This window comes from Diceros bicornis, chromosome 18 (genome assembly GCF_020826845.1).
Source record: "Diceros bicornis minor isolate mBicDic1 chromosome 18, mDicBic1.mat.cur, whole genome shotgun sequence".
In the NCBI taxonomy this organism is placed as follows: domain Eukaryota; kingdom Metazoa; phylum Chordata; class Mammalia; order Perissodactyla; family Rhinocerotidae; genus Diceros; species Diceros bicornis.
The window spans coordinates 12,888,495-12,916,051 of record NC_080757.1 but is presented as its reverse complement, the minus strand read 5'-3'; the positions used below and the strand labels follow the sequence as shown (position 1 = coordinate 12,916,051).

The 27,557-nt window shown below is 55.5% G+C and overlaps 3 protein-coding genes across 4 annotated transcripts in view; 2 read left to right on the top strand and 1 right to left on the bottom strand.

Moving 5' to 3' along the window:
- Nucleotides 1–5,716, top strand: part of PITPNM3 (PITPNM family member 3) — a 94,033-nt gene extending 88,317 nt beyond the window's left edge. The window contains exon 20 of the mRNA XM_058560007.1: nt 1,428–5,716. Within this exon, the coding sequence (XP_058415990.1) occupies nt 1,428–1,730 (303 nt within the window). The 3' untranslated portion in view covers nt 1,731–5,716. The remainder of the gene's footprint in view (nt 1–1,427) is intronic.
- An 87-nt stretch (nt 5,717–5,803) lies between these two features.
- Nucleotides 5,804–11,080, bottom strand: PIMREG (PICALM interacting mitotic regulator). Of its 2 annotated transcripts, XM_058560009.1 has the most exons (6): nt 11,005–11,080; nt 10,130–10,457; nt 8,154–8,449; nt 7,540–7,635; nt 6,859–6,908; nt 5,804–6,494 (listed from the first exon to the last, which is right to left on the bottom strand). In XM_058560009.1, exons 2-5 carry the CDS (start codon nt 10,421–10,423, stop codon nt 6,875–6,877), a joined length of 720 nt encoding a protein of 239 aa, XP_058415992.1. In that variant the 5' UTR covers nt 10,424–10,457; nt 11,005–11,080; the 3' UTR covers nt 5,804–6,494; nt 6,859–6,874. The 2 variants fall into 2 exon arrangements, with proteins under 2 accessions (XP_058415992.1, XP_058415991.1); XM_058560008.1 differs by having other exon boundaries at nt 5,804–6,908.
- Nucleotides 11,081–17,009: 5,929 nt separating this feature from the next.
- On the top strand, nt 17,010–25,118 carry AIPL1 (aryl hydrocarbon receptor interacting protein like 1). The gene is made up of 6 exons (XM_058559282.1): nt 17,010–17,105; nt 17,702–17,881; nt 22,572–22,760; nt 23,738–23,914; nt 24,027–24,168; nt 24,888–25,118. Exons 1-6 carry the CDS (start codon nt 17,010–17,012, stop codon nt 25,088–25,090), a joined length of 987 nt encoding a protein of 328 aa, XP_058415265.1. The 3' UTR covers nt 25,091–25,118.
- Nucleotides 25,119–27,557: the final 2,439 nt, after the last annotated feature.

Below are 27,557 nucleotides of genomic sequence, written 5' to 3'. Positions count from 1 at the left end.
GGGGAGTAGGTGGTTCATTCCTTCATTCGTTCTATCACTTGCTTATTCATTCATTCATTCATTCATTCAACAAACACTCCCGGGACCTGCCTTGGACCAGGCCCTGTGCTGGCTGCAGGGGAGATCCCTGGTGGAATCGGATGTCACGTCATCCAGTCTAGTGGGGGAGATGGGGAAATTGGCAGACAATGACAGTGCAGTGTGGCAAGAGCTATAGTGCATGACGGGCAGCACAGGGAATTGTGGGGCCCCAGAGAGGAGCAGCTAGGCTGGACTCAGGGGCAAGGTTGGTTTTTGGCAGCTTGAAGGAATTGTCCAGAAAGGGCCTGAGGTTGGAGGAGCATTTGTGACAGCAGCAGCAACAGCAAAGGTCAGGAGGTGACAGAGCACATGCATATTCTGGGAACTGCGAGTGACTCAAGCTGGCTAAGTGTGATGTGGGAGGCAGGGGAGAGGCGGCCGGAGCAGCAGGGCGCCTCGATGGCCTGTGGGCCTTGCCAGGTTGGGACTAGGTCCTCTAAGTCTTTGCAGTAAGTTTGTGATTCAGAGAGAGCACTGTCAGGCTGCAGGAAGGTGGATAGAGGAAGGAGACAGTTGATGCAGAGAAGGCAAAGAGTCTGAGAGGCCTTCCCAAGGGAGGACGGATTGGATTTGGTAATGAATGGATCAGAGGTGTGGGATGAAGGAGGGGAAAGCCAGACTGGCACCTCGGTTTCTGGCTGGGGTGATGGGGCAGGTGGTGCCATTACTGGGACTGAGAAGCAGGTTGGAGAAGGAGCAGACTGAAGGGAAGGTGATGATCTCCTTCTGGGGCATGTCGGGTGTAAGGTGTCTGAGACAGACCAGCAGGTGGAGGGTCGGGAAACGGTGGGACCTCGGGGTGTGGAGCACTGGAGCAGCGCTTCTCAGACTAACCGCCCCCGCATCACGGGAGATCTTGTTGACATGCAGGTCCTGATTCCATTGGCCTGGGGTGGGGCCCGGGCTTCTGCCCATCAAGGGTCCAGGTGCTACTGATGCTGCTGGTCCATGGACCACACTTTGAGTAGCAAGGCTCTGAGGTCACGGTGGCGGCAGGGATTGGCAAGAAGGGCAGCTGTGGGGGCCAGAAAATGACAGAGTTATACTGGGAGAAGCTGGATGGTGGGAGAGACTTACATTTTGAGATTTTAGTGAGTGACAAGGATGGGAGCTTCATCCCCAGCGAATCTAGAGAACTCTGGTGTATCCCACCCATGCAGACAGAAGCGAGCAGTTGTCCAAAGCTGGGTGGGGAGCCTTTAACGGTAATGAGCTCCCCATTTCTGGGAGGTTCCCTGGAGAAGCTGGAGACCCTCTGGTAGCGTGTTCCAGGGAAAGGGCCCTGTTGGGGGGGCAGGACCAGGGGCCTGGCCGCCCCGCTGGCCTGACGCCTGTCCCCTCCGCAGTTTCTGAGCGAGGGCTACGCCGCGCACCTGGCCGCGCTGGAGGCCGGCCACCGCTCGCGTCCCAAGAAGAACAACTCACGCATGATCCTGCGCAAGGGCAGCTTCGGCCTGCACGCGCAGCCCGACTTCCTGCGGAAGCGCAACCACCTGCGCAGGACCATGTCGGTGCAGCAGCCCGAGCCGCCGGCCAACCCCAAGCCCGAGCGGGCCCAGAGCCAGCCCGAGTCCGACAAGGACCACGAGCGGCCCCTGCCCGCGCTCAGCTGGGCGCGTGGGCCCCCCAAGTTCGAGTCGGTGCCCTGAGGGCCGGGCTGTGCGTAGAGTAGGGGGACCCTACCAGGCTGCCTGCGGGGATGGCAGGGGCTGCCTTCTCCCCGACACAGGCCTTTTCCTGCTTTTTCCCTCCCGTGTCTGTCCAGCAGTGTCCAACCAGAGCGGGGAGGGACCCTGCCCAGCCCTGGGGGGTTCCCTGGGCTGCGAGGGGGGGGGATCCAGGGGTCTCGGCGCAGCTGCTGCTGCCTGCCCCGTGCCTGTGACTGCAGGCCCGAGTCAGGGTCGATGTTTGTGTGGTCCTGGGGGCAGGCCAGCCCGGAGCTGGAGGCTTTGACAAAGTCGACCGTCGTTCTGAGTTGCTGAGGCTTCAGCAGCGATGCTAGGCGGGCCCCGAGGGAGAAGCCACCAGACTAGGGCTCAACAGCACTGGCAGGTACAGCTTCTTGGCCGTCTGGTGGAGGGGCCAGTGGCATTTGTGCCTGCCCTCCCTGTGACATCCTGGGTCACCATGTTGGGCCTGGCTCTCTTACGACAAAGTGGCCACTTTCTGGAGTGAGAAGATGTCCCCTGGGCTCATCCTATGTTCGCTGTGTCTGTCCACTGCCCGGGGGGTGGGGTGGGGTCTGGTGCTGACCGTCTGTCCTCCTGCAGCTGTCCATTGTCCCCCCTTCCTGTGCTCAGTATCCTCACCCTCCTCCCGTGGCCCCTGAGGACAGGCGTTCCTCTTCCTGGAGTCCTGCCTGGTGCCCTCCCTTGTGAGGCTGTGGCCTTGGGCTCTGGCCTAGCTGGGCTGGCTGTGAGCCCTTGAGCCTGTTGCTTGCCCTCTCTGGGCCCTGCCTTCCTTATGTGATTGGAGGGGGTCTCCCCAGCTGAGATTGGTGCGAGTTTTTGACTCCTAGGCTGTCCTGCACTTCGGCCCCTGAGGCTTTTCAGGACAAAGAGCCCCTCGGAGTGTCCAGTGATCTGTACCTTCCACATTGTCTGAGAGAGGGGCTCTGGGTGGGCCAGGAGGGGGCAGCTATTGCTCCACCGCTTCAACGGAAGCCCTTCTTGGGTGTGGGGGTCGCTAGGAAGGAACCCCTGCTCCACGGAGAGGTTCGCTTTGCACTGATGTGTAAACCTGGTGGCCCAGGGACAGAGACATTCCCCCTACAGGGACTGATCTGGCTCCCCCTCCCCAGCTCTGCTCAGACTGATTTCTCCCTTTCGGCTCCTGGAAGGCATAGAGCTGACATCCCAGGGTTCTGGAGGGTCACGTAATTTTGGCTCAAACTGTTGTATTCTCTTCCCTTCCTTCTGCCACTCAGCTTGGTTTGTGCCCATGACCTCCTCCTGGGTCGTCCCCTGAGGGAGGCAGGGCTTGGCTCTCCTGGGGCCCCTTAAAGCCTGCCCAGGCCCTCCTGCTGCTGAGCCCCTGGCCTGGGCATTGGTCTCCTGCACTCCCCCTGTTCCCTGGCCATGTGGGCTTGCCTCTGAGCCCCCAAGGGCTGTCACTGAGGTTGGTCCCAGCTCTTTCAGCCAGAGCTCCATGTCAGAGGCCAGGCTGCCCCAGGGCCCAGGCGTCTGTGAACAGCAAGCAGCTGTGTCAGCTCAGTGTCGCTTCCGCTCAATGTCTACCTCTTGCAGCTCCCACGTGGCCAACGTCCTCCCCGACAGTGGCTGCTGGTGGGGGCGGCTGGCACCGCTGCTGCGAATTACCTGTCAAACTGGGTGCCCTGCTGAGGCTGGAGGGGTCCGAGTCCCAGCCCCCACCCCTGCTCTCTCTACTAGAAAAGTGTCTTCTCCAGCCTGCCAGATCCTGCCACGTCCGCCAGACCTGTCTGCCAGCTCTCTGCCCCACTTTCAGCCCTGCATCAGCACCCGAGCCCAGAGCTGCTGGCAAGTCTGTTGGGGCGGGGTGATCACCCTCAGCCTCCTCTCTGGTCCTGCCTCCTGGCAGTTCACACGGGCCCATCCTTCTTTGCCGTTTCATCCTTCTTGGCTCTCCATAAGGCACCAGCTCATATGGCACAGCCACCTAATCCTTCCCATCCTTTCCAAAATGTACCCTGAGTTAAACTTGGGCAGACTTGGTCTGATTCTCTGCAACTCCACCATCTCCTTTTTGTAGAAGCCACTGATGTATTACTCTCAAATGATGAAATTATTAGTGTGAGATACTTCCCCCTCCAGTTAGATTCCCTCTGCCCTTCCTGAGAACCCCAGGCTGGGAGCAAGAGAGTGCGGGGACCCTGGGGAATCTGGAGTCCGAGTGAGCAGGGTTCTGTGGTTCTGGGGTCGGAGCTGGGACACAGGACACAGCAGGAGGCCACCACCCCTTCCTTTCCAGAGCTCAGGATTGGGACTCTGATGACTCACACCTGAGATGCTGACCGTGTACAGTGAGAGATTGTGAACAGACTCCCTGGAGCTTTAGTTGGCGTGTGTGAATGTGTGTGTGCGGTTCTGTACAGCGACCAACCCAGACAGCGTCCGTGCGGTACAGCTTTCACGGCAACCCTGTGACCAGCGTGCACTTTCTGTCCTAGTGGTTTGTTTCGTTTTGTCCGTCCAGTTCAGTTGGAGGAAAACAGAGATCCAAGTTGTGTTGTTCCCCGGAGGGGGTGCTGCTGCCTCTTTCCGAGCAGTTCTGTGACCCCCAGTCTGGCTGTTTTCTAGAGACTCCTTCCAGCTCCTGGTGTGCCTGCTGCCTAGGAGCTGGAAAACAGATCTTCCTGCCTGACCAAAGCTCCTTGTTTCTCGCGTGGCATGTTTGTTCTCCTCGACCCGGTGGCTGTCCTGACCGAGGGCCTGCCTGCCGCCTTCCTCGACATTCGCCCTGTGGGGGTCCAGGGAACATCCTGAGCCAGGGCCTGCCCTTCCAGCATCGTGGTGTTTCCTCAAGGCCCTGAGGCTCCACAGAGTAGTAAAGAAGTGTAGCCTCTTCCTGCATTTGGATGAGTGGCCCTCCTGTCTGGGTGCTGGGCTGCAGAAAGAAAACGTGTTTGCGTCCCAGTATTCTGGAGATTCCTGGGGGGTGGGACCTCTGAAGGAAGGGAGGCTGGATCTCATGGTTTTTAAACCATACTTTTACCACTTTGGAGTCCATACCCACACCTTGGGAGTGTCCAGCAGACAAAACATGGCGCCATTTTTAAATGAAGGCCAGACCCCGAGGCGGGTAGAAATGGGTCCAGAGGTGGCCCCAGTTTTGCATGGACACTGCCCCACCCAGCCCAGGTGCGGCCCCGCCCAGGAGGGGCGCCCTGACTTCAAAGAGCCTTGCAGCTGACCCCGCCTTAAAACAATCAACTTTCCCGCCAAATCCCGGGGGTTTGGGTGCCAAGTGCTCTGGAAACCTATTCTCTTTGGTTCAGCCAAAAGAAACACCCCCTCCCTCCTTACTCTCCTTCTGGGCTTGGGGGGACTTTCTTAAAAATCATAGTTAGGGTTAAGTCCAAGCAGTGAGGCCTGGCCTGGGTCATGCTCTCCTTGCGGAGAGACCACCAGGGCGGTTGGGAGGAAAATCAGAGTTTGAGCCCACCCTTGGTGGGACAAGGAGAGGCAGATGACTCCAAGGAGGGGCCGGCCAGGAGGGCGGCTCACTCACGGGGACCCCCACCCTCGGACCCCGCCGTCCTTTTCTATTCGTCTGCTCTGTGGTGGCAGCCTGTCTGACCTTGTCCGTGGTCTGACTGTTCCTAAGTGTGTAACTCTCAGTATTATCTGTGGTGGGTGGTTCTGTGGTGGAAAAGGTTCATTCTACTCCTCATGGCTGCCTTGTACAAAATCCGTTAGAAAAGAAAATGTAAAATACCAGATTTCTAACAAGACACAAAGAGCATTACGGAGTTAAAAGATTTTTACAACTGGTCTTGATTTTGATGTGAGCTGCTTTTTAACTCTCAAACGTTGTCACTTAAATAAAAATCTTATTTGCCTTTAAAATGTGCTTTGTGCTGAGCTAAGCTGAGAAAGCTTTCCTGTTGCTCGTGTTCTCCCTGAGCTGGGTGCAGGCGGGCTCGCAGTGGCGGCGGGTGAGGGGAACAAAGCCGGGCCCCAGACCACAGACCTATAGCCCAGAGGGGCGAGGGGCGTGGCGGAGACAGAGAAGAGATGTCAAATATGCAAAGAGAGTCTTTATTAAGAAAAAGCAGCATTATCTAGGAAAGTCACACACCGGTTTCTTTCTAATAAAATGACAAAGCAGATTTCTTAAATAATTTACAAAGGGCAGAAATTGCTTGTGAACAGTGCCACCCCTCCCTGCACACCCACAGTGCCCCGCGCTGAGAACATCAATAGGTACCCGTGGGCACAGGGTCTTGGAGCCTGGGAATCTCTGCTGTCCCCTCTCACGGAGCTCCGATGGGGGGAGCAGGGGCGGGAGGTGGGTACTGAGAGCCTCGGCACTGGCGACACGGGATGATTCCCCACAGACCCCACTCCTGGGTACACAGCTTGCAGATTTCAAATATCTTCTGGTGCCTGCACTTCACGTTGCAAACGAGCAACCGCAAGGCGCAAGCGTGGGATGAGTTTCTAGTCCAAGAGGGTAGTGGCATGAACAACTCCCGCCCGCTGAGGTCTCCCCGAGTCACTCTTTGGCTGTGGTAGGAGGTCATGGTGGGCCTCGATATGGCCGGAGCAGGAGAGCAGAGGCCCCGGAGCAGCTTCCCTCTGGGCCCTTGTCAGTCAGGTCTTTGCTAACAGTGCCCCAGGGGCGCTGCTGACTCCTGGGGGCTTCCTCTGGGAACTCACGGGGAGGCACGGAGCCTAGGTGTGAGGGCATGGTGGCCAGATATGGCTTGTTTCCTGCAAGACAGAGCTCCCTTCATGCCCCTCAAGGCAGGGGAAGTGGGGACACCTTAGCCTTCCTTCCCCCCAAAATGAGGAGCTGGAAGGTGGCACTAGCTACTTGGGGCTCCGGAGTGCTCAGTTAGTGATGGGGTCGGTGGGGTCAGCAGTCTGGCTCCGAGCAGGTAGGAAGACTAGCACCCTTCCTACTCTGCTGGGCCCATCAACTCTGTGGGTTTTTCCAGAAAAGACTCAGTTCTTTAACTTGCCTCCAGATATGCATATGTGCTTATGCCTGAGGAGGAGGAGGAGGAGGAGGAGGAGGAGGAGGAGGAGGAGGAGGAGGAAGACACTGAGAGAGATGCGTGGGAGGGAGCATTACCTGAAGGGCGCTGTCCTCAGTCACGAATGAGAGAAAGGGTCATGTCGCCACTAGAGACGGGAAAGTGGGAGGGACAGATGCCATTGGGTGCGGCAGGCTCTGAGGGGCCCTCCCAGCCTGGACTAGACGAGACCAGACCTGGCAACGTGGCGGGAACATGGCCCACCTGACGTACTGTCAGGGCTGGCAGGGCCCCACCTAACAGCTCATCACGGCCACGTGCAAATGGGGAAACCGCCCCAAGTTAGGGCAGCTCCTGACCCAAGCCCTGCCCGCAGGACGGGGTCCTCAGCAGACAGACCAGGAACTCCACAGCAGCCACGGAGCTTTTCCCAATTCCGTGGGCGCGCAGGGCACAGAGGAGCGACGAGGAGTGTTGGGGGAAGGGCAGGTCTTTCAGGAACTGGGTACCTGGCCACACGTGCGGTTCCAGGTGATGGAGAAACATGGGAGCCCAAGGCCCAGGGGGCCACGCACACCCAGGGTGCATCCTTAATCACCACCCCAATCTAGGTCTTTCATCCCCTCTCCTATTGCAGAAGAGGAGACCGAGGCTCAGAGAGGGGGAGGGGCTGGCCAAGGTCACACTCAGAGCCAGAACCAGAGGCCTGCCTAGAAACACGGCACGCGCAAGGGGGACCCCCCGGCCGCTTCACTTTGAAGCATGGGATGCCAACTCACCTCTCTTCAGTGACGATGGCCTCATCCAGCTCTTGGGACAGCTTCTGGAGACGCTGAATTCCTGCCCCCACAGGCTCTAGATCACTGTCAGACTCACTGAATGGGAGGAAGAGCCGCATGTGCCAGTGATGGTTGGAAACTGGTGGTAGGAGCCCCTCCCAACCTGGCACTGGGGCCTGGTCCACAGGCCCAGGAGATGACTGGGGGGACTGGGAATGCCTCACCCCAGACCCCCCCTCCAGGAAGTGACATTAGAGCGACTTGGAGCAGCTGGCAGAGAACAGATGGACCAAGGCCCATGAAGCCAAGGTCAGGGGCAGGTGACCTTGCAGACAGGTGAGCTCTGCTGCTCCCCACTTGGAAACTGAGCCTCAGCCTCCAGATGTCTTCAGAACTTGCTTTGGGGCTCACCAGGAGGTTTGGGTGAGTGTGACACTGTCAGAGCTCAGCTCCCTGAAGGACTTCCCCAGGTCCCCCTCTAGCGGGGGGCAGAGCTGGGCCAGAACTCGGATGTGACTCAGCTCAGGGTGCCTCTGGCTCCAGGTAGCCCCAGAAGGGGCTCAGAAGCCCCTGGGGCCCAGTTGGTATTTTGGGGCAGGGCATTTTCCTCATACCTGGGGGAGCAGAGGGGCTCTGTCGAGGAGTAGGGGCTCCGGAAGGCAGCCTCCCTCCTGGCCCGTCGCAGGGGGTGGCCACGTGGGCCTATCTGGGCGGAGAGGCCGTGATGCTCCCTCTCCCAGGGGTCCAGGGTTGAGTGGGCAGGGGCAGCTCCAGACAGCCGGGTGCTCCTCTGGCTCAGGCTGCGAGCTGGGGGGCTACTGCCCTTCTGTGTCCCTCTCTTCCTCCTCCTGGCTTTCACCTGGGTTTCCACCAGCCACTTGGTACCACTTTGGCAGGACTCCTGGATTCTCTGTGACAGGTACACGGAAAGGTGAGCACAGACAAGCCAAGGAGGAGCTACCCCGAGTCTCCAGGCTGTACCTCTACCCACTTGGCCCACCAGCTATCCTGCAAGTACAGGCAGCTTTTAGTCTCAGGAGTGAGGGATGTGGATGAGTCTGTGTGAAATGGGTGCATGGCAGGGACCCAGCTCAGAGCTGGGTGTGAGAGCAGTGGTCACAGCAGAACCATTCTTGGACGTGGAGCCTGCATTTGTCTAAGCCCAGCCCCTGTTGTGGGACACACGTTGACCCAAAGAATCAAAGGCAAGGCCCAGGGAAGACCAGGCTGACCCCCCAGGATACCATGAGATAATTGGTCTCCCTGCCTCTGGTCTCACTCACTTTATCCATCCTCCACATTTGTGCGCAGAGATCCTTCTCAAGGGCAGCTCTGACCATGACACTCAACAGCTCAAAACCCTTCTATGGCTCTCACTGCCCACAGGATCAAGCCCTAACTCATGGGCCTTTCACTCCAGCTGGGGCACGGCTGTGAAGGCTCTTCCTCAGCCAGGCTGTCTTTGCCTCGGCAAACCAGAGTCTGGAGGTTAGAGACTCGAGTTACCTTCGGTGAGTAACTTTGGTGACCTTGGGCAGCCTACCTCATTTCATTTCTCTGATCCCTGGGGTATAAAACAATCACAGGGCTCTTCCAGACAAGGACTAACATTTGGCTCAGAGACCTTTCTGCAAAGGGTTCAGAAACAGCTTCCCTCTCCCAAATCTTGAGATTCTCAATCAGACACAAAGGAGATTCCTCCCTCCCCCCAGTTCTCTCCTTGGAGGTCTAGTCACTCTCATGGCCTCTGTCCTTTCTAGGGGACACCTTTCCACATCTCCAGCTCCGGGTTTGAAGACACACCCACTTTGAAGGCCCACAGGTACCTCACACCCAACATATGTGATATCTTCTTGCCCACACATCTCATCTGATACCAAATCTTCTCACATCTACCTTCTGAGTAGCTCTTAAAGTTGTTCACTCCTCTGTAAGGCTAGGGCCCCAGGCCCCCTTAGGGGGAATCTTCTTCTAACTCCTTTTCCATCGAGTAGCTAAAGAACAAATTCTAATATGCTAATTGGACCCTATTCCCACCCTGTTGAAAATTCTTCCCACTGGTTCCCATGGCTCCCTATCACTCTTGGGAGAGTCTAACACCTTCAGCACACCAGATCCCTCTCTCTTGCACCAGCTTGCTCTCTGTTCTCTGGCCACACCCAGACTAAGCGCCTGTCAGTTCTCCTTCATTTCTGGCTCTGGACTCACACTATTGCACCTGCCTCATACATTCCTCATTCTTCCTCTTTTGTGGGTGAATTCTGCGGAATCACCTCCTCTGGGAAGGCTTCACCCACCGAGCTTGTTTTTGGTGTCACCCCCCATCAGCCACTCCTTGCAATTTCCTATCACAATACAGCTCTTATCACCTTGTACTGTGAGGATCTATTTCCTCCATGACACTGTTTTCCTTCACTCATTCAACTATTTGTTGAGTGCCAGGAATTATTTGGGGTGCTGGGACACAGCAATGAAAACATCAATGTCCCTGTCCTCTTGGACTCTGTATTCTTTGGGGCTCCTTGAGGGCAGCAGCTGTCAGCACCGAGGAAGCCCTCCATAAATTGATGGTTCGCGCTGTCAGCATTACCTGGGACACGGCACCCAAGGCGTTCTTAGCTGAGCGGGCCGCAGCCTGGAGACCCTGCTGCCCTGGCTCTGGGGCTTCCAGGCGTTTCCAGGAGGGGCCCACCCCCAGGTTGAGGCTGACTGCTCTCAGAGGCAGCCTCCTTTGGAACTGTCTGCACAGAGAGCCCAGGGCCCCACTGGAGGTCTCCGGATGGCTGACTGCAGGCTGCAGCATCTCACTCTCCTCCAGCTGCTCCTGGTCCTGGAGAGATCTTCGGCGCAAGGAGACCCCCACGCTTGGCCACCGAGAGGCCATCTGCCTGGCCAAGAGTCTATTCTGTCCACCAGACCTTGGGAAGGAGGTCAAAAGGCAGGTCAGCAAGGCATCCCCCATGCCCAGGCTCCACAGAGACCCTGGGTACAGGGGAAGAGATGGGACGGAGGCCCATGGGGTGGGGTGGATGGCCGAGGCCGGGGGTGAGGGCACTCGGCAACTGTGGGAATAGGAAGGAGGATGCTTCCTAGAAGGCGAGGGCAGCGAGGCCCAGAAGAGGGCAGAGGCTGTACAAGGCCGGTCAGCATCTCCTGCAGTCCCTTGCTGCAAGTGTCTAAAACAGCTGTCCTTCCATCCCAGCCTGCTTTCCGCTTCCTGCCTCAGGGAGGGAGGCAGAGTCAGGACCGGCCCTCCCGAGCCTCAGCACTTGGCCAGGGCACCATCAGCGGCTCTTTCACAAACTCGCGCTGACCCAACGCGATCCCGCCAGGACCCCGCATACTGACCAGACACCCCGATTTCCACCTTGCAATACCCAGACGCCCACGTGCCGTGCCCATCCTACCCGCTCCGCCCCGGTCCCTTCAGAACAGAAGCCCCACTACGGCCCGGCCCGCACTCACCCAACAGCCCCCAACGTCGACCGGACGCCCGGCACAGCTGCTCCTCGCCCACTCCGGCCGATTTGAAACTCCGCGCGGATCCGCCCCTGGTCCTGTCGTCACAGCTGATTGGCTCCGTTCCCGCATCGCTGCCGCGCCCGGGATCCGATTGGCTCCCTGCTCTCGCGGCTGTGAATCCTGCCCGCGGATTGGCCCGGCCGTTCCCATTCATCCCTCAGGACCGCGCCAGGCTTGGCGCGACGAGATGCTTCTCCTTTGTAACTGCGGGTCCCGACCGCGCCCCTCGCCGGCCCAGCCCCCGCGCCCCCTCGCGGACGCTCGGCCCCAGGCCACTGCGGCCCCTCCTCGAAATGCAAAGGGTTCAGGCTGGTCGGACTGGGCGGGGCAGAGACACGGGCCCGGGCTCCTGGGGACCCTCCCATCCTGTCCAGAGTCTCAGATTATCCGTCAGAAACAGCCGGCAGCTGGGAGCTCGGAGCCCTGGGTTCCCGTGGAGGTTTTGTTTCAAACTTCTCTCTGCCTTCCGGAGACGAGGCACTGCCCTCCTGTGTTCCCCAGACTCCACCAAACTCTGCCCCCAGGAAATCCCATCCTGGAAGAGAGAACAGACCAGAGTACATCACCCAGCCCTCCTCCAATGAGCCCCCTCCCCACACCCGGTGTGCCCCACTGACGCTCCTCTCTCTCCAGTCGAATGCCTTCCTCTAGAAATCTCCCGCCACCATCTCCCTCTTTTACCTGACCTCACAGCAGCACTGGCCACTGTCCCCATCCTCACCTGGTTTAACCCGCCCCCTCACCTCTCTGGCCACTCTCTTGCTGATGTCTCAGCTGAAGGGCTCCTAGAAGCTCTGTCCTTAGCCTCTTCTTTATCTCTGGGTGATCTCACCCACTCTCTGGCCTCAGTGACCCCCCACGGGATGGTGAGTGTGATGAGCATGTATGGGGCGCTCACTGTGCACCAGGAAGCTGTGTCCCAAGCACTGTATATTATGAACTCATCTGACCCTCATTGCAGCCTAGAGGAGAGGAGGAGACTGAGGCAGAGAGAGCTTCGGTTGGGTCCCAATCTCCCTTAGTTAGTACAAAGCAGGGCCAAGGATTCAAACTCTGTCAGTCTGGCACCAGCGTCCACGTGCTGCACCACCACACCACACCACACCACATTGCCCTTCCTTAGCCTGTGCCTGTCCCCTCATGCCCATCTCCTCCTGGGGCTGTAGGCACCTTAAACCCACACGCCCCAATCGACGTCACCCTGGTCTCTCCCAACCCTCCTCCTCCCTCCCCGTGTCCCCTCTCATGTCTTTCCAAATATCTACTGGTGTCTGACAGATGAAGCACTGTGCTAAAAATGGACCAAAGGTCAACAAACAGACGCATTCCTTACCCCCACGGAGCTCAAATCTAGTGTGTGGGGAGAGACCGGCATTAACGAGTCAAATAATAATCAATTAATCAAAGAATATTATGACACAAAAATTACGTCATTTAAAGCTGAGATCCAGAGAATGAGTTGACCAAGCAAAGAATGTACGTGCGTGTGTGTGTGTGCGTGTGTGAATGCGTGTGTGGAGGGTCTTCTCGCACAGGAATGTTCAAGGCAACATTGAACAGTACCCGTGTAAGATGCCCAGCACACACACATATGTTTAATGAAACAAGCTTTCCTGAAACTGTGTGATGGGCTTTGATATTTTATTATCTACTTCATTTTTTTTAACATGCTGGTGACAGCTCCCAATGGCTCCCTACTGAGGTGTGAGCTGCAGTTTGAACAACCCTGCTCTGGTCTGCCTCTTCCCCCTTTTCCCCCATTAAGTTATTTCCCAAGCATCAGAGGTGTTTGTTCCCAGCCCTGTTTGTGCCAGTTATATTTGTTATTGGAATTAAAGAATGTAGTTCAGGTCCTCTACCAACGAGACATAAGGGGGAAAGCAAGAGTTGTTTTATGAAAACTAAGTTGAAAGTGTGGGAAAGACTTAGAAAAAAAGTCTCTCAAATTGGGTTGCCTTGTTACAATTGCGTCAAGGCCTTGTCTCCGTGCCTCTAGCAGTGCCTGGCACCTCACTGGCGTCAATACGATAGCTTAAGTTGGTTGAGCCCTTAACACGTGTGCGATAAGTGAATTCCTTTATTCTTCCTTAATCCTCACGGTGACTCTATGACAAATTACAGATGACACAACTGAGATTCAGGTGGGTCAAGTGTCTTACCAAAGTTGGGATGGAGAGTCAGAGCTGGATCTTAAATCTTGGATGTCTGACTCGAAAACCTGAATTCTTAACCTTAGATTACACAGCCTGAATGAATGAGTGAATGAACCAGAGACAAGGCCCTCCCTGCTTGGGGCTTCACACCCCCTTCCCTCAGAACCATAACTGGCGGGCCAGGTGCACAGGATCAGTCTCCATGGCAACGATAGGAGGAGGAAGAAACCTGAATGGGAAGGCTCTCCCTCTGCCCTGCAGGGAGTGAAGTGAGGGAGCAGCACGGAGGATGCGCTGAGGTGAGCAGGTGCCCAGCGGAGGGGCGGTGGGCGCAGGGGCTCCTGCTCCTCCTCGTAAGGAGGAAAAACCACAGTTGTTCCGAGCTGAGGCTTTTTGGGGTCCAGCTCCGTCCTCGCCTCTGCTGGGGAGGAGGATGGAGGAGTGAAGGAGGAGCTCCAGCCCTGCCCCGCCCCGGGGGCTCCCTGTCCAACAGCAAAGCTTCCACCGGTTTCCTGGACCTCATGGAGCTGTCAGTGTGATGGAAGCAGCAGACATTAAACTCTGCAAGATGCCACGAATGCGAAGTGCTAGGGGCGACGAGGGGGTGTAAGGGGGTTGGGGAACCCCACTTGATTTGGGGGTGAGGGTAGGCTGCCCTCAGCATATCATGTTTTAGCTGAGGAGTTAGGAGGACAAAGCGAGGGGAAGAGGTTTTCTGATTGAGAGATCTGCAAGGGGACTGCCCAGGCTGAGTGAGATGGAGAGGGCGGGGCCGGGGTGGCAAGAGGTAGGGGCTGCAGGGCTCCCTTGACCGGGGAAGGAGCTTAGAATTTATCCTGAGGGCAGAGGGAAGCCTGAGTTTTGAGAGGACCGTGGGGTTGTTAGAGCTGCAATTTAATGAAGTCCATTAGGAGGTTAGTTTGGGGGCCAAGGGGTGGCGGGGGGATCCGTCTGGAGGCTCTGGCCTAAGCATCTCATTCTTCAAAGCAGTGAAACCCCGGTCATCAGCTTTAACACCCCCTCCCTTCATGCCCCCACCTCTCACCCCGCCCACCGTCTGCCAAACCTCTCAGTTCTACCTCCTCTAATCCGTGGGTGCCTCCTGACCCTTCTACAGAGGGAAGCAACGGAAACAGCGGGAGAGTTTTAAGCAGTGTGAGACGTGATTAGACCTTTTTCTTCGTTGTGAATTTTATCACTGGCAGAAAAATGGCGAAAACATCAAGTCTCGTATAATGAATACGTGTAAAGCCAACAGCCGTGTACCCATCACCTGGGTGAAGAGACAGCACATTACTGGGACCCCAGAAGCAGCCCCCACCCCCTGTTGTGTGTCCTCCCTCCGTCCCTGGACTTTTATGGTAGTCGCTTTTATTTTTCTTTGTAGTTTTGTCATCTAAGTATCCGTCTTCCCTCCTATGCATGCAGATGGCTGGCTGGAACGGAAGAGAAGGGCCTCTGCACCCCCACCCTGATCCCCTGCCCCCAGAGAGGGATGGAGCTGGGCCCTGGGGGCCGGGGGGTCTGGGCGCTCAGGGAGGGGTCCTGGAAGGGCCTGATCCGACTACCCCAGTCTGGGTTCTCTGGTCCAGACCAGCTGGCCCAGACTTGGCCCCCTCTATGCCACCGGCTCCTCATGGGAGTCAAGACTCTTGGGTGTGCCGTTTTGGGGTCCCACTCACTGCTCCAGGGAGGCCCTCCACTTCCTGGAGAGGGAGGCAGGAGAGGTCGATTTTCCTGGTTCAGCTGGGAAACTGGAGTTAGGATGGGGGACACCCAAGGCCACAGTTCAGAAAATAAGAGGTGGGATCAGCTCTTTGGAGGCATGTCTATCGGCTGCTAGTCCAGTTCTCGTCTCTGCCTGTGGTGGGGCCCCGTGTCCCTTCTCCCTGTAACAAGTCCCTCTGGAGTCAAGAAGAGGAAGGCTTTGGTGCTCAGAATCCTCCAGCACCCTCAGAGCTCTGAGGAGACGAAGCATAAGAACTTGAACAGGCCACAAGGTGGCGCCAAACACCAAGCCTTCACATTTCTCACTTTTGGAACAGAAAGGGGATCCCTGATGCCCTGAGCAGGCTCTGCCTGGGCCTCAGGCACAGGGCTGAGACCCTCCAAGGGGGACAGGAGAGCCAATGCCCCCAGCCAGACCTCGTAGGGGAGACAGAAGTGGTGCTGGGGAGGGCTCCACAACTTCCCCCAAACCTGCACCCTTCTCTTACTCCATTTTAGTGTTCTCCTGAGCCAGAAACCTGCCCCCCTGCCCTCCTGCCACAATGTCACATCCTCTTGCGGGAAGATCTTGGGGAGGAGAGAGGAGGAAACAGGAAAGAAGGAAGGTAGGGATGGAAAAGGCCGCAGGGCCCTGGCCTGAGGTCCAAAGGGGCCATGAGTCTGAGACCAGGGCCAGCACCCAGACCAGGCAGGGCAGAGGGGCTCCAGGTCTCCCCTCCTTTTCCCTTTGGTGGCCTGAGGCCTCCGTCCTGCTCACTCCCTCTCTCTGTCTTCTTGATGGTCTTAGCAGCATATTTTTGAATACTGTGTCTACTTATGCAAGGCAAACAGAAGAAAAAATAAACAAATGGGACTACATCAGGCTAAAAAGCTTCTGCAAGGCACAGGAAACCATGATCAAAATGAAAAGACAACCCACCAACTGGGAGAAAATATTTGCAAATCATATATCAGACAAGGGGTTAATTTCCAAAATATATAAGGAACTCATACAACTTAACAACAAAAAAACAAGCAACTCGATCAAAAAATGGGCAGAGGAGATGAACAGACATTTTTCCAAAGAAGATATACAGATGGCCAACAGGCACATGAAAAGAAGTTCAACATCACTAATCATCAGGTAAATGCAAATCAAAACTATACTAAGATATCATCTTACACCCATTAGAATGGCTATAATCACCAAGACGAAAAATAACAAATGTTGGAGAGGATGTTGAGAAAAAGGAACCCTCATTCACTGCTGGTGGGAATGCAAACTGGTGCAGCCTCTATGGAAAACAGTATGGAGATTTCTCAAAAAATTAAAAATAGAAATGCCATATGATCCAGCTGTCCCACTACTGAGTATTTATCCAAAGAAATGAAGTCAACAGTACAAAGAGGATCATGTACCCCTATGTTCACTGCAGCATTATTCACAATAGCCAAGACGTGGAAGCAACTCAAGTGCCCATCAACTGATGAATGAATAAAGGTGTGGTATATATACAATGGAATACTACTCAGCCATAAAAAAGAGAAAATCGTCCCATTTGCAACAACATGGGTGGACCTGAAGGGTATGATGTTAAGTGAAATAAGCCAGACAAAGAAAGAAGAACACCACATGATTTCACTCATTTGTGGAAGACAAACAAACACATGGATAAAGAGAAGAGATTAGTGGTTACCAGAGGGGAAGGAAGTTGGGGGGTGGGCATAAGGGGTAAAGGGGCACATACATATGGTGACAGATAAAAAGTAGACTATTGGTGGTGAACAAGATGCAGTCTATGCAGAAACTGATGTATAATAATCCTTCTTGGGGTGGGATGAAACCAAAGCTGACGCTGTCATGGTGGCCATCAGGCTGGGGCCGCATCAGCCGAGGAGCAGTGGAGGAGGCCGAGGGCTAGGCTGCCCTGTGGCCGTGATGAGCAGCCTGGGCCCGGGCCCGCCTTCCTTCTCCCACTCACACCCCTCCCGGCGGAGATTATCTCAGCCTGGTCTCCGCAGCCTGAGTGCCCTCCTCCCAGCGAAGTCATCGCAGCCTGGGCTGGACGTCTCCCTCCACCCGGAGCCATGGATGCCGCTCTGCTCCTGAATGTGGAAGGGGTCAAGAAAACCATTCTGCACGGGGGCACGGGGGACCTCCCAAACTTCATCACTGGATCCCGAGTGAGTGAGGCCTGCCCCCTGAGACCAGACAGGGGTTCCCATGTAGCCTTCTGCATTCCAGCTGTGCCAAGTGGCCCCACAAACAGCCTTCGGCTTTGTCAGCCCTTCCTGGAATTATCAATCCCGGGGCGTCTGGGAAGCTCTGAATTGATGCCCATTTTCCCGGCATTTTTGATACTTTGCAAATTAAACTTCAGCGTGGGGTGGGGGGAGGGCTTTGGGAATTTTCTGGAGCCCCAAATCTTGACTGAGAAGGAAGGGCCCTCAGAGGTCATGGTGTTTGTCCACAAATCTCTGGTGGGCGTCTCTGGATGATGGAATGGCTGGGTCTGTGGCCTCAGATCTAGGGCTTATTTAAGGAAGGACTTCCTGACCTGCTGAGTTGTTGAGGGTGGGATGGGGTCCTTTAGGAGGGAGTGGGTCCCTTGTCCCTGGGAGAGTGCAGGCAGTGGGGGATGCTCTGGGGGTCTGAGGCTTCTGATTGGGGTTGGGTGGGCTGAGCCCTGAGGGCAGCCCTGGGAGTCAGTGACGGGGGGTGGCTTCTGCCGGGCCTTGCCGAGTGTGTCCAGACCAGAGTCCCCTCTCTTGGTGACCAGGTGACCTTTCATTTCCGCACCACAAAATGCAACGAAGAGCGGACGGTGATAGACGACAGCAAGCAGGTGGGCCAGCCCATGCACATCATCATCGGGAACATGTTCAAGCTGGAGGTCTGGGAGATCCTGCTGACGTCCATGCGGGTCAGCGAGGTGGCCGAGTTCTGGTGTGACACCATCGTAAGTAGGCCTTCTGCAGGGCCCACCCACCCACTCTGCAGGGCTGCTGCATTTCAGCCAAGTGCGGGTAGAACAAAACTCTGCAAGGCGCATCCTGCATCCTCATCCCCGCCCCTGTAAGATGGAGATGGGCTCACCCAGAAGAACAAGCCCCTGAAGTGACCATCTGTGTCGTGGCTGGCTGGTGGGGTGTGGGAGCCTGGTGGGAGGGAGCCTGCTCGCCTCGCAGTCCTCACTCTTTGTGCAGGATTATTAGATCCTGAAGACTGTTGGCCACTGGTCACTTTTATTCCTTCCTCCTCACTCCTACCAACATTGCAAAGTTGTTTTCACGTTGATGGCACTCTTACAAATGCCCCGTACAAGTTAGCTTCCTTGTTCTGTGGCCCAGATAGAAATGGCAACACTCACTGACCCTTAAACAAACATTTCTTATGGAAACTTTCAAACACATACGAAAGTCGACAAAAGTGTACCAAAATTCCAAGTACCCATCACCCAATGCCGGCCACGATCCACTCGCGGCCAGTCTCCTTTCATCTGCCCCCGTCCACTCCCTTCCTCAGCCCACGTGGTTAAAGCACATTCCAGATACCATGTAGTTTCAACTGTAAATATTAAAATATGTATCTCTAAGAAGAAGGGAATTAAAAAATCGTAAACTCAATATCATTATTACATCCTTTAAAAACACCAATAATTTCTTAATACCAACTCATATCCAGTCACTGTTCAGATTTCTCCAGTTGTCTCGTTTATTCTGTATGGTTGGTTTGTTTAAATCAGGACCTGAAGTCCGTGCACGGTGCTTTGTTGATATGTCTCTCAAGTCTCTTGTTATCTAGTCTTCTCCTCCCTCGTTTTTTCCTTGACGTGGTTTTGTTGAAGGAGCTGGGTCACTCGTTCTGTAGAAGTTCCCACACTCTGATTTTGTTGGTTGCTTCACCATGGAATTGTCTAACATGTTCCTCTATCCCCACGTTTCCCATACATGGTGCTGTGTACTTCCCATTGGGAGACACTCCACCTCTGCTCACCTCTCTTCTTGTGGTGTTAGGATTGGTGGATGGGCTCAAGTGTTGTCAATCCAGCCACTACGAATTTTAGGGACTAATTCCCTTGTTTTACTGATGAGGAAATCTAAGACTCAGAGTTACTCTAGGTCAAATAAGTTAACAGACAGGATGAGGGTGGGGTCCCTGGTTCCCTCACTCCTTATCAAGTGTCTGTTTTGTGTTACATTGTCTAACAGAGTCAGGCTGCAATGCTGCCTCTACCCCTAGGGGATCCCATCCAACGTGTTACTCATTTCTTCATTCCCTTCGCAAATACTAGTTGAGCATCCTTCCTTTGTATCAGTCCCTGTCATTCTTTATCTTGATGTTTTGAATTTTTAAAAGGATGTTTTATTTTTAACCATCCAAGTCTTCAGAACATCGGATTCTTTGCAGTTTCAGTTAGTTTAAAATGACATCTACTGACTTTGCTTACGATGAGGAGCTTCTGCAATTTTTAGACCCATATTGACCTGTAATTTGGGCCATATGTTAGACAAGGCTTGGTCGTCAACATGGGCCCCTTCTCCACAGGATGCATTGGCTAACGCAGGAGAGCTGTGTGCATAGAGTGCTGTCAATAAATTCTTCATTGGTTGATTGATTTGTTGTTTGCAAAACCGCAAGCTGCTGTTATTCCCGTGATGTGGACATGACTCTTGGTTTCCTGTGGTGTCTGTGTTTTTTTGACCACGTCAGTAGTCACATGAGTGCACTGCCCATCTCACAGGCTGGTAACTTTTATGGCACAGTGACTGCTGGTTTTTCCAATAGCCCCCCACATCTCCTCCCAGCCCACAGTTGCCATGATTGCGCGCACACACACACACTTTCCAGAGTCATTTATCTCCCTACATATCCACCTTTTATCCATCCTTCTATCCATCCAGGCACCGAGGCATCAATTCATCCATCCTTCCCTTCAACCAATATTATTGATAATCCAGTCTTCCATCACTAAGCATCCGCCCATCATCTATCTGTCTGTCTGTCTGTCTGTCTGTCTGTCTATCTATCTATCTATCTACCTACCTACCTTTCTATCTATCTGAAAACATTTACTGGGCCTGTGCTGGGTGTCAGGAATGAAACAAAGTCCCCATCCCTCAAGGAGCTTAAATACTAGAGGAGGAGCAGATACCTAAACAATTACAATGCAGGGCCGCCAGTGCCTTGACATAAGTTAAGTGAGAACAGAGTGCTTTAGGGCCACAGGAGAGGGGCAACTAACTGCTTTAGGGTCTGAAGGGAGATTTCTTCATGAAGATGACATTGAGCTGGGTCTTGAAGGATGAATAGGAGTTCGCCAGGCCTAGAAATGGGGGAGAGGTAGCATCCAGGCCAGGAAGTGTGAAAAGGCTTGGCATGTTTCATTTAATTAGCCCCTTCTCCTCTATGAGGCATCTCTCCACTTGACAATCTGAGCTCTGGAAAGACTAAGCCATCAGTTGGACAACTAGGTCTATTTGACAAAGGACTTAGGAGGGCCTGGCTTCCCCCAGTGCTTGCTGCTCATCACTCCCTGCAGAGCCCCCTGCCTGGACGGTCTTCCCTGGATTACCTTGAAGTTTAGGTCTCTGCAGGGCAGGGGGCTTCCTCCCTCCTTCCCCTCCCATCTAAGCCAGGGGGGCAGGGCCTGTCAGATGCTCTGGGAGCTTCTGCCCTGAAATGCACTCCTCGTCGTCCCCCACTCTCCCTAGAGAGGACACTGGTCTCTTTGTGGGAGTTTTTGCAGGTGCCCAGTCCTGTGAGGCCAGGGGTTGCAAACTCAAGTTTCACAAAGAGCCAAGAACCCTGGTCAACTGGAGATCATCTGCTCCATCTAAGGGGGGCAGCTGCTCCATCCACGGGTGGCTGCCATGTGAGAGGGGAGGCCAGGGGTGGCCGGATGTTCGGAGTTTTTGAGACAAGCCAGAAATCTTCGTTAGCATGTGAACTTTTTCACTGTTTAAATGTTGGCAACTAATAAACAAAAAACCCCACGATGTGATGGATAAAACAAAACCAGCCTACAGCACGCTGGTCTGCAACCTCCAGTGTGGACACAGAACCAGGCTCTGGCCTTGACGCCCCAGAGGGGGGCAGTGGTCCGGGTCTCCCCCTGCCCCTGTCACAGCCCCAGTGGGCTGAGTGAGTCCCAAGGGCTGGAGTCTAGCTCCGCAGAGACACACGCTTGACTCTGGTTGCCCCACCGGCATGTAGCCAGGCAAGTGGGGCTCAAGAGCAGGCACAGAGCCGAGATCTGCACACCCCTTCCTCCTTCTGAGGTGCTGCCTGGGGGATGCGGGACTCTGGAGCTCTGCCCCTTCCCCTGGCCTTCCTTCTCCTTCCCGGGATTTCTTCCCGCTCCTGCCAGCATCCCACAGCCCACCATGCTGACCAGGGCCCTGGTGGCACCGGGGTGGCAGGTGTCTAGCAGGGCAAGGCCTGTGTCTGAGGTGACGCCCAAGCAGCTGCCTGGCCCAGGGGTCCACAGCTCACAGTCGACTTGCTGGGAGGCAGGGGCCCGCTGAGCTGGGGGCTGCTGTGTCGAGGCCAGGAGTGCACCCCCTACAGCAAGGTGTCCTGGGGCCTCTCCCTCCCTCAGTCCAGCCTTAATCCCCACAGGCTTAAGTGCCATCTGGTCGTCTCTCTCACAAAGAAGCTAAGGGCGTTCGGGGCTAATCCTGGCTGGTGGGGGTGACCTTCATGCCCATGCTGGTGACTTGGAGGCCGAGCTGAACCGTTTCTGCCCTTCACATTCCCAGTGGCGTGTCTTTATTGGAGCTGCTGTGTGGGAGCCTGAGATGGGCCAGCCCAGGACCCAGCCCCAGGAGAGGGCTTCTCAGAGACCGTCTGTGGGGCTTCCCAGCTCACAGATGGGGAAGTGAGGCCCAGCATGGCACAGGCCTGGCCTGAGGCCACCTGGCTGATTCCCCCAGCCCTCCTCCGCCCGAGGGCGGCAATCCCAGCTTCCAGTGCCAGGTGCGGCTGTGATGAGCCAGACTTGTAACCCCACCATCTCATTTAACCCCACAACGGCCCGACTCCTGGACAGGTGCAGCAGAGGGGACCGGAGCTCAGGGAGGGGCAGGGACCTTGGCTCACCGCTAATCAGCAGCACCCTCAAGATGCCAACCTGGCCCTCTTGGACCCCGGCACCCTGCTCCTTCCACTGCTCTCCACACTCCCCTCCCTGTGAGTCACAGGATTTAGGGTCTCCTTGGGAGAGAAATGTGTTGGAGTTGACTACAAGGGCCAGCAAGAGGCAGTGTGGCACTGTGGCTGGAGTGTGGCCTCCAGAGCTGGGTTTGAATTCTGGCTCCATCATTTCCTAGCTGTGTGACCTTAAGCAAGTTACATAACCTCTCTGGGCTCTGATTTCCTCATCTGTAAAATGGGGATAATAGTAACGCCTCCCTTATGGGGTCAGCTCAAGGACTGAAGGAGCTAACAGATTGGAGCACTTTGCCCGGCACACAGTTACCCTCAGTTATTAGTGGGGGTGTGTTGGGGGCAATACGTAGCGATAGCCATGGGGCAGGCGTGGTGGGGTCGCAGGATTCCTGCTGTGGGGGCTCAGAGTGGGGGCTCTTTGTGGCCCAGCTAGCCCGGTGCGGACAGCCCAGACGCCATCCGTCCACCCTTCCCCACAGCACACAGGGGTCTACCCCATCCTGTCGCGGAGCCTGCGGCAGCTGGCGGAAGGCAAGGACCCCACGGAGTGGCATGTGCACACGTGCGGGCTGGCCAACATGTTCGCCTACCACACGCTGGGCTACGAGGACCTGGACGAGCTGCAGAAGGAGCCGCAGCCCCTGATCTTCGTGATCGAGCTGCTGCAGGTGTGCCCCTGGGCGCCGGGTGGGGTGGGGGAGGGCTGTGCCAGCATCAGAGAGCCCCCGGGGTCAGCGGGCATCACAGGGAGCCCCTCCCCCCCGGTCACTGGACGTCACCCAGTTTCTCTTTAGAGAACAAGAGAAGGCTCGTAAACCACAGGAGAACTGGAATTCCGCCCCCCTCCCCAAAAGTCCTCTGCCTTTTCCAAGGGAAAAGCCCATTCGGGACCAATTTTTTAAAATGTCATTTATTTTCATTTGGGAGGCATTTTACTTCTACTCGTTATCTACTTCCATTTTTGTTCACAAAACTTTAGAATTACATCCTCATCCCCAGTCCCTGTGGTTTGTGTGTTCAGACCTGGTTCTCCAAGAGTGGGAGAGGCTGCCTGGAACTCTCCATCCTTCTCACTCAGACCCCAGAGTGACTGATGTTTGGGGGGTGGTGGGAGAGGGGCCAGCCCGGGTCAGGACTCAGCTTATGGCCAAGGATGAGGTTCAGCCTGAGTGCTACGTGAGTGAATACAAATAAATAAGAGAACTGTGTCAACAAAGGGCCTTTATGGCCCTGCTGGAAGAGTTGTGCGGTGTGTACACTGCACAAGGGCATCACCTCTAAGGTGCTCATTACAGACAGTGCGTATTTGTACATTTTGTACAGTTTTCCAGCAGGTGGCAATAACGTGTCTTGCTCTCACAGAATGAGTATCATGACAAGGCTGTGACTATTGGAAGTGAAGTGTGTTGACAAAGGGGTGCCTTTCCTAATTTGCACAAAGGTGCTGATTTAGGGTAGGGCGCTGGGGGACCCACAAATAGTCACATGTATTCCACCGGCAAGCACGATTCGGCGGCCGAAGCTCACTGCGGAAAATGCAGCGCTGACTTCAGCGAGGCAGGCCTGGGTCCCCTTTCTCTGGCCCCCATCTACTGGGGTGCGGGCACCGGGGTCCCCGCCTCCCTGACCTGCAGCTTTGGGCCAGGTCGAGGCCCCGAGCGAGTACCAGAGGGAGACGTGGAACCTGAGTAACAACGAGAAGATGCAGGCAGTGCCCGTCCTGCACGGGGAAGGAAACCGGCTCTTCAAGCTGGGCCGCTACGAAGCGGCCTCGGCCAAGTACCAGGAGGCCATCGTCTGCCTGAGGAACCTGCAGACCAAGGTGGGGCCGCCCGCCGCGAGGGGGCGCTGTGAGGGGAGCAGCGCTGCCCGGCCAGGGCCGCTGCGGGGTGGGGGCGCCCTGAGCTCTCGGCCGACCCTTGTCTGCCGGGCAGGAGAAGCCGTGGGAGGTGCAGTGGCTGAAGCTGGAGAAGATGATCAACACCCTCATCCTCAACTACTGCCAGTGCCTGCTGAAGAAGGAGGAGTACTACGAGGTGCTGGAGCACACCGGCGACATCCTCCGGCACCACCCAGGTGGGCGGGGGTGGGGGTGGGGGTGGGGGCGGGGTCTCACCGGGCCGCAGAGTCACCCCCCCCCCCCCCCCCCCGTGCCCTTCTCCTCTGACCTGACAAGGCGCCAAACCCTGCCTCCGCCCGGCAGGGTATCCCCGCGCCTGGATGCGGATCCCGGTGAGGGATGAGCAGTGCTGGTCGTGGGAGGTGTTCTATTTCAATGTCCATTAGGACGGATGCGTCAGTAGCTCACCAAACCTGTGATTGCCTGGAGAGTACAGGTTTTTTTAAAAAAGGGGGGCAATCAATATAGAGAACAGTGTTAGAACATACTGGTGTCTGTGATGCGTGGATGTGGCAATATTTGTGAAGATGGTATCCGAATAAGATTCACAACAACATCAAATCTGCATTTGTCATTCACTTAATCCTCATAGTAACCATCTGGGACAGGTGCAGGGATAGGGCCCGAAGCTTCCACCATTTGGGGAGCCTCTATAAGAAAAAGAATAAAAGTTATGAATATAAAACGAGCTATAGGGCCTTGTCCCTGCAAGGGAGGGGAGCAGATACTGCTGTTATTATTATCAGCCCGGTTTTGCAGTCGAGGAGCCGGCTCAGGACGTACAGCGAGGTTAAGGATCACGGTCAAGGTTAAGGGTTTTTTCAGCGGGGAAGGCCCGGTCGGTGGGGGCTGCCTCTGGGGCTGGACCCACCGCCCAGCCCCATCCTCCCTGCAGGCATCGTGAAGGCCTACTACCTGCGGGCCCGGGCTCACGCGGAGGTGTGGAACGAGGCGGAGGCCAAGGCGGACCTGGAGAAAGTGCTGGAGCTGGAGCCGTCCATGCGGAAGGCGGTGCACAGGGAGCTGAGGCTGCTGGAGAGCCGCCTGGAGGAGAAGCGCGAGGAGGAGCGGCTGCGCTGCAGGAACATGCTGGGCTAGGCGGCAGGCCTCCCCGTCCTCCCCTTCCTCCTCTGTCCCCCCTTGCTCTCCCTGCCCTCCCCGTCCTCCCCGACTGCCACCCTGGCACCCACCACTGCACAGATCCTGCTGCACCCACCAGACAACTGGCACCAGGCAGCCAGCAGTTGGCCTGGCCATTTCTGGTTCAGTTGGCCAGGATTTCAGTGTCACTTTTTAAAATTTAAAATTAATTTATTAAATCAAAATAATACATGCCCATGGTAAGAAAAAAAAAAAAAAACCCAAAAGGGCACAGAAGAGCTTGTGAATAAAAGTGAAGTTTCTTGCCCTCCCTCTCCCATTCCTTAGCCCAGAGCTAGCAGTTTGAATTGACTCTGGTTTTTACTCTTTTGGTAGTTTTCTCAATCTCCAAAGAATATATTTAAATCACAGTTTCTCCATGTGTCATTTTTACCCCATGTCAAGGAAAAATGAGGATTTATTTAATGCTTTGACGCTTCCTCTTCCCTTCCTTCTCCTGCTCCCAATTTTGGATAGTGATATTTTTGGTTCTTGGCTTGGTTATTTTTGTAACTTTGTACAGTTCATCTAGAAATCTCTATTCTATTGACGTGCATCGGTTCGGTGACTCTTCTGTGTAGGATGATGGTGGCAGCGCTGGGACCCCTCCCTCCATCTCCCACCTCCTCCCACCTAACGATCTGATGTTTGTTTACTTTTCCATCACCAGTCTTTTTCTGCTTGTAACCAAAATTAAGTCTTCTGTGCTTTATCCATAGGTTGACCCTAAAATTTGAAAATCAATAAACAGCATGTACACGATTATGGCCGCGTGAGTACGTTTCCCTGCGGTCGCTGCATGGAGCTGGGATTGCGTTTATTTTTCTGTGTTTCCTAATTCATGACCCCGGGGCTGCCAGATGAGGATTTTCCTGGCATCAGGAGTGGCAGTGTATATTTTAACGTGGGAGTGTTTTATTTTTTCTCTTCTTCCCTTCTTTTGCGGCACGAGGAGATTCGAGGTTTACGCCCTCCCACCGTGGAGGAAAGAGGGTTAATTTTTGGTTGATTCACGCTCTGTGTGTAATGGGCCATCCAGGTATATCGTGAGAACTGGGAGGAGATTTTAGAGGTCAAAGGAAGGGGACACTGTGAGTGCAGAATCAGGAAGGGAGGAGGGTCCCGAAGCTGGAAAGAGTGCCCTGAACTGGAGACCCTGGAGCAGGGGGAGGCTGAGGGAGGCGAGCAGAGGGTCCCCTCACCTCTCCCGACTGCCCGGGGAGAGAGGCTTGGACGGCGTCTGAGCAGTCAGCTGCTCAAGTGTGGCTCAGAAGCAGATAAAGAACTTGGCTGCGGGCATCATTTGAGGACCAGGAACTACGGCCCACAGACTTCCCAGCCTCCGTTGTCCCGTCCATTTCCGTATGCAACATTCCACTGGCTGCCCCTTTTCCTGGGGACAGTGAGGATCTCACTGCATCTCCAGTCCCTCCAGCAGGACTGATGCCCGAATGTGTCCCAGGACCCTGTGTGGTCCTGTCCAACTCATCCTGTGTGGAAGTTTCCCCTCCTGATGCCCCAGGACATTTGCAAGCCCAAGAGAAATGAGAGGTGGGGGCCAGGACCCTGAGGAGTGTGGGGACACCCTGGCATAGCACTTGAGGGGGTGTTGGACTAAAACAGCTGGGGACGCCCTGCCCTCCCCCAAGCTGGAGCAGTCGAAGGATATTTCTGTTACAAAGGCCCCAGGAGTTCCTTCTTACCCGCCTTGTCCAGTGGATTAAAGTCAAGCCGCGTTTGGTTCATGGCTTTCTTGGCCAGCGTTCCCCCAGCCTCACCTGGCCCAGCGTTTCTAATTGCCTCTCTTTTCTGTGGGGGACGCAGAGGATAATGTGCCTTTGACATACCCTGGGGTTTACACAGGCTCTTCATCACGGTACTGCACCGTCTCTCTTCTCTTCCTGGAGGCAGCCCTCTTGGAGCCTTCCCGGTGGACTTCTGGTCGTTTCTGCCTTGTCAAGCACGCTTCTTACTTATTTGTGTGCTTCTGTTGTGTGAATTTGTGTGTGTGAGAGAGAGAGAGAGCAGGGACACCTCATCCTATTGTACTATCATCCAGAGGCAGAGAATGGGACAACAGACCACTTTTCAGAAACCGTGGCATCTCAGACCCCACCTCCCTAGTTCAGAGGAGGCGGGATGTGGGGATGGGGAGAGCCGCCCCAGGGCCCCACAGCAGTCAGCCTCCCCATCCAGGCCTCTGGTCCCTGCACCGGCCTCCTTGTGGGCCTTGACAACAGCTCCCAGGAGGTCCTGGGGGGATGGACGCAGGAGGTGCAGGGGGCATCTCCTGAGGGTTCCTTTCAAGGGATCCAGTTGGAAGCTTTTGTTTGAAGCGGCCAGCAGGGGGCAGCAGAGAACAAGCGGATTGTGGTCCGTGGGCCAGGAGCTGAGGTTCTGGGGGACCTCTCAGAGAAAGTTCTGT